The 11,370-nt window shown below is 50.4% G+C and overlaps 1 protein-coding gene across 1 annotated transcript; it reads left to right on the top strand.

Annotated features, from left to right (window-relative positions):
* The first annotated feature begins 4,814 nt into the window (after positions 1-4,814).
* On the top strand, positions 4,815-10,783 carry FZD7 (frizzled class receptor 7). The gene is made up of 2 exons (XM_036098598.2): positions 4,815-5,270; positions 5,929-10,783. The coding sequence occupies exon 2, from the start codon at positions 6,958-6,960 to the stop codon at positions 8,680-8,682; it is 1,725 nt and encodes a 574-aa protein (XP_035954491.1). The 5' UTR covers positions 4,815-5,270; positions 5,929-6,957; the 3' UTR covers positions 8,683-10,783.
* Positions 10,784-11,370: the final 587 nt, after the last annotated feature.

Genomic DNA, 11,370 nt, shown 5'->3' on the forward strand with positions numbered 1-11,370 from the left:
GAGGGGACTAAGTGGAAATGTGAAAGGGAAGAAAAGCAATGGGCAAGTGGCCCTTAAGGGAACACTCAGTGTATTGCCTGCCTGGCCTCCTCGGCACCCGCGGGACACAGTTAACAGATATCAGGTCGTGAGCCCCAGCTGTGCCAGTCACCCGGAACTGGGATGAGACTGGCTCAGCTTTGTTGGGTAACTTCCACATAACACAGGAAAAAGTCCCTAGTGTGGGAAATCTTGAACCAGGTGAGGAACCCCCAAAGAGAACCATACGTTCTCGGGGGCCGGGTGGCGGGGGGGAGGTGGCAGATCACAAAGCCCAGCTTCCTCATTTCACAGATGGAGAAACAGACCAACTTGCCTGAGGCCAAGGGGCTTGTGGCAGGACCAAGACCCTCAGAATTCTCTTTTCCCTGGCTGTAATGGAGCCCTTTCCTCTGTTTGATCCTTGAAGAGAGAAACGCACCACATCCATCTCAAAACAAACTTTCATACACCTGGGAAGACAGTTAAATGACTTCATAGATAATTCCTACATTGCAACACTTTACAATCACTCAATCACTCAATTATAGCTCTCTGTGTCAACTGCAGTCCTAGGAGGTATCTTTTCAAATTCTTTATCCAGGCCATTGAGCAAGATGAAGGTGGCTGCAACCCAGTGCTGTTAGCCAACCCTGAATGGATCCCTCCCCTGGGCTGGTGACGGTCCTTGGAGGTCAGCCTTCTGCTTCTGTGGGCCCATCCCCCAGGACAAAGTCAGAAGAGTTATCAGCCTTTCCCAGGCCCCTGGCACTATAGTTAGTGAGATTCTCTCTAGTTATTAGGGATAGACAAGCAGTCAGGTGGCTTCGTTAATGCGGATGGTAGGATTCTAAGGCAAGGAGCTAGGAAATGGCTCTTGTAACCTCGTCTTCTCCTTTTGAAACAGGTGTTCTTTCTCCCCTTCCCTCCTGTTGCTACCATCTAACTGCTCTCTCGACGAACTTTGCTCATGGCTCTGGTTTCTTCCAAGGTTCCACTGCTTCCTGTTTTCTGCTTGTTCCTTTTTCAATGAGTGTCTCTCAGCCTCTGCCACTCTATGTTACACTTAGACTCCTCAAATGAAAGGATCTGATTGGGTAGCACTCTATATCCAGTGGCCACACCAGCTGGATGAGGTCTCATGCAGACAACACCATGGCTGGGTCAGATGCTCGCCTATTCCTGGCTCGGTCATCTGTGGTAGAAGGTCCGAGGATGGCAATGTGGGTCTGAGGAAATGCCTGTGGGAGAAATGAACTGTGGGAGTAGCAGGTGTTACATTTTACAATGGCCACCGTGAACTTCTCGAGACTCATAAATACAGTCCCAGACCCAACATCACATCATCCAACCACCCCTCTCTCTTTCCCTCTCTTATTTTCTCTTACACACACACACACACACCCCTCACACACCCCATCCTCCCTTATGCTTCTCATTATTCCATCCCTCCGTTCAAAACATAATCAAGTAAAGTGAGGACTTTGCACAACACCAGAGATCTTCTATAAGGCATCGATGGCACAAGACCCTGCTTTGGAATATGAGTTTGGGTCAGTGGTTCTGAAACCTCCACCTGGAGGTTTTCCCCCAGGATTGCTGATGCCCTGTCATTAATCAACTTCTTCCACATTCTTTCTCCTTCAAGTCCAATGGCACGTATTTGCAAAAATGGCTGGCCATAATTAGGTTTCTGTTCTAACAGATGCAAGTGGCATTATAACCAGTCAATATGTGTTTTTATTTGTGATCCTTTCCCTGGACACCACAAGGCAGGGACCCAAGGGTTGTTTCTCTCTGTGGCCTCCTCTCCATAATACTTTAGGAATGAATGAATAATCCTTATGAGAAACTGTCTCTAAAATGGCTCCTTGTGATCCTCACCCTCCAATGTGTTTTCATGCCCTAGAGTAATCCCTGCTACCCCTTGAGTGTGGGGTGTGGGTAAACCTAGTGAATTGCTTCTAATGAGTAGAATATGGCAAAAGTGACAGGATGTCCAAGATTATAGAAAGACTGTGACTTGATTGCCATCTTCTGTGTTTTTTCTGTCTCTCTGTCTTTCTCTCTCTCTGTGTCTCTCTCTCCCTCTCTCAGCACTTGCTCTGGGAGAGCAAGGTACCATGTTATAAGTGGCTTTAGGAGAGGCCCACAGGCCAGGAACTGAGGTCTTCAGCCAACAGCTAGTGAGAACCTGAGGCCTGCCAGCAGCCATGTGATGACCTTGGAAATGGATAGTCTGACACCTGCCAACAGCCACATGAGTGAGTTTGGAAGTGGATCCTCCTCCACTCGAACCTGGAGGTAACTGCAGCCCCAACCAACACCCTGGTTGCAGTTTCATGAGCAACCCCAAGCCAGGGGACCCAGCTAAGCTCATCCAGATTCCCAATATACAAAAAGTATGAAATATTAAATGTCTATTGTTTTAAGCTGCTAAGTTTGGGGGGTAATTTGTTATACAACAATAGATAACTAATGCAACCCTCAAGCAACAAGAGAAATGGTCAAAGGGTTTGAATGATATAAATCACCTCTACTGCATGGGGCCTAGCACGCCTGTCAGAACTTCAGCATGGCCCTCTTTTTTAATCTAGACATCTCTAACTTTCATGACACTGGAAAGTCTGCTTAGGGATACGAATGTTCCCATTCTGGGAATGATCCAACACCCCAAACGAAAATGAAAGGAATTCAATGGCAACCTGGCAACTTGAAATTCCAAGTCCTTAATGTTATAAAGTCAAAAAACTGGGGGCGCCTGGGTGGCTCAGTCGTTAAGCGTCTGCCTTCGGCTCGGGTCATGATCCCAGGGTCCTGGGATCGAGCCCCGCATCGGGCTCCCTGCTCAGCGGGGAGCCTGCTTCTCCCTCTCCCACTCCCCATGCTTGTGTTCCCTCTCTCGCTGTGTCTCTCTCTGTCAAATAAATAAATAAAATCTTTAAAAAAAAAACCAACTGTCTGGTAAAAGAGACGCCAAAAAAGGGAAGTATATACTAAAAGCTGCCCTTTCTCATCCTGCATGAGTAATTCTTGCAGCTGGAGTTTTCACTACAACCACAGGATTGTGGCACCACGAAGGTGGCCATTTTCAAATCTGGCCTGACATCAGAATGTAATTCAACTAGATAAACCTGGGACTTGGCCAAAATAAGTAGCATTTAAATAACTGGAGCCAATGAATACCATCACTTTTCTGTGAGACCATATGACTGTGATGTGAAGAAATAAAAGCCTTTGTTGTTTTAAAGGGCAGGGACAATTGGAAGTTTTGCAGCAGACAGTTACAAAATTTTCCACCCTTAGCTCTCCAAAGAAGATACCAGTTAGTGGCTTTGGGAGTTGGACGTGGAAAGAATTGCTTGGAAAAGAAAATTAAATTGATCCTGGACAGAATGTGAACCAGTGTTACTACATTTATCATAGAGCCTAAAACAGACTATTTAGCCCCCTACATTGTGAACTCGCTTTTCTGATCTACTCCCATTTATTACTTAGCTCCTTGAAATCATAGCATTCTGTATCAGGCGAGACATAGAAGGCTGCCACACTCCTCCCACGAACAGCAAATTCTTATTTTTCAAAATAATTCTCGAGTGGGTTTTGAAAAATCATTTTAAAAAACAAAACACTCCAAAAAAATTAGTCTTTGCTTTTATGCTTTTTGCATTTGTCTGCCTGGGACAGTGCAATAGGACTCAGGACTCACATCTGTGATACTTTCCATCTGGGATGGGTTTCCTGCATCTTATGCACAGACTGTTTTAAAAATATTTCATTCACCCCTTGTATTTTCATAAAGGGTTCTCCTTTTTTCTTTCTAAATATCCCTACTACCTATCATCAGCGAGCTGTCTGGGGCTATAATATGGGGAGTAAAAGCTCATCAACTAAACTGGTTTTAGCTTTATTTGAGACACAGTATTTTATCCTGTCGGTTTTCATTTTATTTGATGACAGTGCTTGCAGTTTCTCCCTCAATAAGCAAAGATGACTTAGATCTGTGGCCTGATGAATAAGCATGAAAATTTGATTTAGAAAAGGAGGATATCCAGAAGCTCACGGAGAGAAAAAAGGATTTCCAACCCCCTACCACACACACTTTAAATGACAAAGCAAAGCAGCAGCATTGTCTTTAAACAACATCTTTCAAGGCAATATCAATGCTCCCCAATGTTAGGTAGTAAGAATAATAATTTAGAAAGAAAAAGAGGAGCCTTTAAAAATACATAAGGAAGGAATAAAATATTTTTAAAGCAAATGTCATTAATCCTTTGTATGGTACCTTGCAGCAGATAACCCAAAAGAAAACAAATAAGGTCCTGGGTGTGAGGGGGAAGCTGATGCTTTGGAAGAAAAAGAGAATGAGGACTCCTGTTGAGGGGCGGATGGAGAATGTGAGCAGTCTGACACCCTACCTTGGCCCAAATGATTCAGCTCTCTAGATCCATTAACAAGAGTGGAAAAGGACAAAGAACTGTGAAGTGGAAGGTAGGATGGTCAGTAAACTTCAGTAACAGAAAATAAATAAAAGAAAAACAGAGGAAGCCAAAGTCTCCCGTGGAAGGGAACCCAATTAATTGTCTTAGATTTCAGAACCAGTTTTTTCTTGCTGGAGAAGAAGCTCACCGGGGGCAGCAGAGGCAGCAACTTCTGCAAACACGCAACCTGATCAGAAATCCCTCAGGGTCCAGCGCCCGGAACTGAGCCTAGCAGAAGGAAGGGCTCAGCCAGGAGTAACGTTTTCTTAAGCATAGTATTTGTGCGTGCGTGCGTGTGTGTGTGTGTGTGTGAGACAGAGACAGAATGAGAGACAGATTTAGCCTTTCTCAAATTGTCACTACCCTGCATGGGAATTCATGGTATTCTTTGCTGCCCAGAGAGAGGGGAGAGGCCCCCCGGTAAATTCTGACCTCGCCCGGAGTAACCGGAGAGCTCACTGGAGCGCCCAGTGCTGCGAGCAGGGCCAAGATTTGACCGGGAACAAAAAAGACCGCTTGCCAATCAGAAAACGCCGCTGGAGAACACGTATCACCTCTCTTTGTGTTTTGAAAACTCCTTAATTAGCAAATGCCCTGATTTCTAATACGCATTAAAACTTCTCTACGCAACATTTCAACTACAGGATCAAGTCATTGCTTCTGCAGCGAAGAGGGGATCCCGAATGGCCACACGCCGAAGAACTAAGGAAAGCGCCGCAATCGAAGACGCATTTTAAACCGTACAGAGTGTTCCTGGGCATTCGGTCTCAGGTACTTTTATACCGCCCCCCCCCCCCGAACACTGTCTTAGTTTTCTTATAACCGCTTTAAAGCCTCACCAGATTTCTAGACTCTGGGCCGTGCGCGCGGGCGGGGTGGCCTGGGGGCCCGGGTCCCCCGAGCCCGCCGCTCTCCGGCCCTCTCCCCTCGGAGGGGTCTGTACTTCCTCCCGCCTTAAGTCGGCCCCCTCCTCCCGACTCCAATTTCTCCTCGGCGCGGGCCCCTCCTCCTTTCTACAACCGGGAGAGAGGGTGAGAGGGATTGTGGCCTCACGTGGTCTGTTTGGGTCTGGGGAGAAAAAAGCGATCTGAGAGGCGCACCCCTTCTCGCTCGGTACCGAACCCCACATTTAGGATCCAGGTATCCAAAAGCCCCCTGCCAAACCCAGCATTTTCAGCCCAGACAGGGCTAACGTGACTCCGGGTCACGTCTCTCCGCTGAGGCGCTGCGCTATTCTCCCAGCAAAAGCCTCTCTCCTTGCGCCCTCCTGTTCGAGATGTGTATTTTAGCGTACCCAGAAGAGGAACAAACCTTTAAAGCAAATTCCCTTTCTGGTGCGTTTACCACCCACCCCCCCCAACCCTCGAGCGAATTCACCATAAAAGTTTTTCTTAACTTTTCCGTCCTGGCCCCCTGCCCCTCCCCTCAGGAATCCGCCCAGAGCGCTGCAGACTCCGCCTCTCCAGTTCCCTCGCCCGGCCTTTCCGACTTCCACCCAATCCGGAGGCCGCCACACAGAAAACAAAGGCTACCATTGGGCCGCCCTGGAGCTCGAGGGCCCGCCCCCGGAGTGGTTTGTGAATGGGGGGAGGGGAGGGGGCGGGGCGGCCCGGAACCTTGCGAGCCCGACGCTTCTTCTGGCGAGTTGCACGACTCCGAGGCGTTACTCTGCGCTCGCTCCCTCCCGGCGGGCGGCGGCGGCGGGCGCCGGGACTCACGGGCCAGGGCTTCGCGAGGCTGAAGAGGCCAGGCCCAGGCCGCGGCCACCGGGCCCTCGCAGCTTCGGACGCAGTGTAACTGGATTTCCAAAAAGAACTCGCTGAGCTCTTGGCTCCAAGGCGCCGATCGGACTCAGCGAGAATCACCCGTTTGGCAGAAACTTACGGGCCGAACTTTTGGGGCTGAAGAAGGAGCGGGGAAGTAGAAAAGGAGGCGAAGGAGGAGGAGGAGGCGGCGGCGAGAGAGCCTCGAGGCGAGGAGGCGGAGCAGCACGGCCGAGGCGGCGGCCTCGGCTAGCAGGCGGCGGCGCCGGGCTCTCGCCTGCCGGGGGCCGGACTTGGTGTGGGGGGCGCGTGCGTTACTGTGCGCTGTGGGTCGACAGACTTTGGGCAAACTTTGAAGGGTAACCGGAGACGCTTGTTGCTCCTCGCCGCAGAAAAAGCCGCACCGTTACGTCGCAGCGGGAGAAGAAGGCGGCCCCCCTCAGCGCCCCCGACCCAAGCAGACGAGTTAGGGCTCCCCGCGGCTGCTCGAGTGCTGGGCGGAGACGGCAGCGGCGCCCCCGCGGCGCGGGCACCCCAGCTGCAGCGCCCTCAGCTCCGCGCCGCCCACGGCCCGGCCCCGGCGCCGGGAGGACTCTCATGCGCCGGGCGCGGCCGCGCCTCCTCGGATCCAAGCCTCTCCCGGCTGCCTCGTCGCGCTCCTCGGGCTGAGAGCGCCGCTGCACCCGTGGCCGGCGATGCGGGGCCCCGGCGCGGCTGCGTCGCACTCGCCCCTGGGCCTGTGCACCCTGGTGCTTGTGCTGCTGGGCGCGCTGCCTGCCGGCGCCGGGGCGCAGCCTTACCACGGCGAGAAGGGGATCTCGGTGCCGGACCACGGCTTCTGCCAGCCCATCTCCATCCCGCTGTGCACGGACATTGCCTACAACCAGACCATCCTGCCCAACCTGCTAGGCCACACGAATCAAGAGGACGCGGGCCTCGAGGTACACCAGTTCTACCCCCTGGTGAAGGTGCAGTGTTCTCCCGAACTGCGCTTCTTCCTGTGCTCTATGTACGCACCCGTGTGCACCGTGCTGGATCAGGCCATCCCGCCGTGCCGCTCTCTGTGCGAGCGTGCCCGCCAGGGCTGTGAAGCGCTCATGAACAAGTTCGGCTTCCAGTGGCCCGAGCGGTTGCGCTGTGAGAACTTCCCGGTGCATGGCGCGGGCGAGATCTGCGTGGGCCAGAACACGTCCGACGGCTCCGGGGGCCCGGGCGGCGGCCCCACAGCCTACCCCACAGCGCCCTATATGCCGGACCTGCCGTACACCGCGCTGCCCCCGGGGGCCGCTGACGGCAGGGGCCGCTCTGCCTTCCCCTTCTCGTGCCCCCGCCAGCTCAAGGTGCCCCCCTACCTGGGCTACCGCTTCCTGGGCGAGCGCGACTGCGGAGCCCCGTGCGAGCCAGGCCGTGCCAACGGCCTAATGTACTTTAAGGAGGAGGAGAGGCGCTTTGCCCGTCTCTGGGTGGGCGTGTGGTCGGTGCTGTGCTGCGCCTCGACGCTCTTCACCGTCCTCACCTATTTAGTGGACATGCGGCGCTTCAGCTATCCCGAGCGGCCCATCATCTTTCTGTCCGGCTGCTACTTCATGGTGGCCGTGGCGCACGTGGCCGGCTTCCTGCTGGAGGACCGCGCCGTGTGCGTGGAGCGCTTCTCAGACGATGGCTACCGCACGGTGGCGCAGGGCACCAAGAAGGAGGGTTGCACTATCCTCTTCATGGTGCTGTACTTCTTCGGCATGGCCAGTTCCATCTGGTGGGTCATCCTGTCGCTCACTTGGTTCCTGGCAGCCGGCATGAAGTGGGGCCATGAGGCCATCGAAGCCAACTCGCAGTACTTCCACCTGGCCGCGTGGGCCGTGCCCGCTGTCAAGACCATCACCATCTTGGCCATGGGCCAGGTGGATGGGGACTTGCTCAGTGGGGTGTGCTACGTGGGCCTGTCCAGCGTGGATGCGCTGCGGGGCTTCGTGCTGGCGCCTCTGTTCGTCTACCTCTTCATTGGCACGTCCTTCCTGCTGGCCGGCTTCGTGTCGCTCTTCCGCATCCGCACCATCATGAAGCACGACGGAACCAAGACCGAAAAACTGGAGAAGCTCATGGTGCGCATCGGCGTCTTCAGCGTGCTCTACACGGTGCCGGCGACCATCGTCCTGGCCTGCTACTTCTATGAGCAGGCCTTCCGCGAACACTGGGAGCGCACCTGGCTCCTGCAGACGTGCAAGAGCTACGCGGTGCCCTGCCCGCCTGGCCATTTCCCGCCCATGAGCCCCGACTTCACTGTCTTCATGATCAAGTACCTGATGACCATGATCGTGGGCATCACCACCGGCTTCTGGATCTGGTCTGGCAAGACTCTGCAGTCGTGGCGCCGCTTCTACCACAGACTCAGCCACAGCAGCAAGGGGGAAACTGCGGTATGAGCCCCGGCCCCTCCCCCACCCTCCCTTCCCCCTTCCACTAGCAGGGGGAGAGGCGTGGGAAGGAGAGAACTGCTGGGGGGGGGGGGGTCCTGTAACCTCCACCCCCTCCAATGAGAAGTGACCTGGAAGAGAGATGATATTTGTAGATTTGGGGCGAGGGGTGGGTTTGGAAAAGGAGGCCTGGGTGAAAAGACGATTTGGATGAAAAGACTTATGGCAAAGACCTGCGGGAAGATGATGATGATGATGGTGATGATGATAACGATGATGTTAATCGTGTACGGTACCGGCCGACCTGGGCCTATCGAGATTGAGCCCAGCAGAGATGGCTCTGAGTTCTTCCCGGCTCCAGGGCCGAACTGGGACTGTGAGCGATTCCCCTGCTGCAAGACAAGTGGCCTGTCCTCACTCCTGTGAGGCCCGGGTGAAAGGTACAGCTCTGTCTGCGGCGGCGGCTTTGTTGGGAAAAGGGAGGACTCCCTGCGGTGTCCTTGTCAAGCGGTGGTCAAACCATAATCTCTTTTCACTGGGGCCAAACTGGAGCCCAGATGGGTTAATTTCCAGGGTCAGACATTACAGTCTCTCCTCGCCTGGCCCCTCCCGCCTGTTTTCCTCTCCTGGTCCTTTCAAGTCTTGTAAAATAAGCATTTGGAAGTCTTGGGAGGCCCGCCTCCTAGAATGTGAGGATGCGAAAGAAATGAAGATAACATTTCGAGATGAGGCAAAGGAGATGAGTAGTAGGTATTTCTGCTACTTTTTTATTTTCTGGGGAAGGCAGAAGGAAGAAGGTGTTTTATTTGGTTTAATACTCTGAAAAGAAGTGATGACTTGTTGCTTTTCAAAACAGGAGTGCATTTTTCCCCTTGTCTTTGTTGTAAGAGACAAAAGAGGAAACAAAAGTGTCTCCCCTGTGGAAAGGCGTAACTGTGAAGACAGCAACTTTTATAGGCAAAGTAGCACAAATCAGAGGTTTCCCTTTGGATGTTAATTTGGCTGAGATAAACATTCCTTTTTAAGGAAAAGTGAACGGCAGCGTGCTTCCATACCCCCAGTCAGTCAGAGGTTCTGACTTGGCTAAAGGAAATGCAAGGGGTTTTGTTGTATTTGTTTTAAATAAATTTAATTCAGAACACATGATCCTATCTACAGGCTCTGTTCAAATGTTCAGGGAAATCTCTCCCTTTATTATTTTTTTCTTCCTATAAATCTGCATTTAGGTTCTCTATTTTCTTCCCATTTGAATCCTTCAAGGTTAAAGGTAAAGCATAGTGCCCTCAGCCTCCATAATAAAGAAGTTAAATTTTTTAAAAAGTAAAGAACATTTTGTCCTGTTTTCTTAGTTCCATAAATCCGTTTATAAGACATCATGTGTATGCTGACCCTGTCTTTGTGTGGCTGGGTGGGGAGGTGACCTGCAGAAATGACAGTGAATGAAGCGGACAGTTCAAACCATGGGTCCCTTTTTTTAAGGAAAGTCATTAAAAGAAGGTAAGCTTCAAAGTAATTCTGGAGTTCTTTGAAATGTGCTGCATGACTTAAATTTATTAATCTTAAATCATGTACTTTTTTTTCTATAATAGAACTGATTCTTTTGCATAATGCTCTAAAGCTGAGCAGAGAATCATGGGAGCTAACCTTTACTCCACCTTTGATACCACCCTCCAATCTTGCAACACTATCCTGTTTCTCAAAACAATTTTTAAATGCTGTTTTAAATAGTTTTTAAATCATAGAGGGTACTGTCAGGAGTACAAGTTACTTTATATATGTAATGTTCAGTTGAGTGGAGCTGCTTTTTATATTAAAGTTAACATCGACCTTGTGTTTCTTAAACCTCCAAAATGGTCTCATTTGTCAGATTTAAAACTCCCACCACAGTTTCTGGCATCTTTTGTGTTGTATCTCTTGCATGTGAAATTTGTAAAATAGAGACAAGTGCAGTATGTATATTTTGTAAATCTCCCATTTTTGTAAGAAAATATATATTGTATTTATACATTTTTACTTTTGGGTTTTTGTTTTGTTTTGCCTTTAAAAGTCTACAAGGAAGCCCCACTTTATCACATGTACAGATCACAAAATAAATTTTTTTAATACAAAGCGAACGTTTATTTAGTTGACAATTCCTATAGATCTTTAAGCCAAAGAACAGAACTTTGTGTTATGAAAAGAAGGTGTGGAGGGACACCATTGGATCTGTCCCTCATGTAGATGTTCTATATTACTGAAGTCTTCTCCTTGCCTTTTAAAATACAGTGTAATGCATGCCTTATCCGTCCTTTAGTTGTTGTTGTTGTTTTCTGTTATTGCTGCTTCCTGCCTACCACCCCACTACCTTTCCCACACACGCCTAAGCCTTTTCATATCCTGCTTTGGATAACTTATGGAAAGGGATAGAATAGGCATCTCTTTAAGAGAGGCGCTCTCTGATCCATGTTTTTACCACCCTTCCAAGATGCAGACCATATTTGAAAGAGGACCAGAAGATATTTTTGGTCTGCTTTTCTGGTGGTGTTTTCCTTGGGAAGAATTCAGTGAGTTGTTTTGTTTGTCTGTGTGTGTTTCTTTTCTTAATCGATGTTTTTGTATTCTAATGCACCTTACCTAATTTGTTCATTCTCAAATCCTTTGGGTTCACATGGCTGGGAAGTCAGTAGAGGGTTCCAGTTAATAGCAAGGGCCTTTCGA

Source organism: Halichoerus grypus, chromosome 4 (genome assembly GCF_964656455.1).
Source record: "Halichoerus grypus chromosome 4, mHalGry1.hap1.1, whole genome shotgun sequence".
Classification (NCBI taxonomy): domain Eukaryota; kingdom Metazoa; phylum Chordata; class Mammalia; order Carnivora; family Phocidae; genus Halichoerus; species Halichoerus grypus.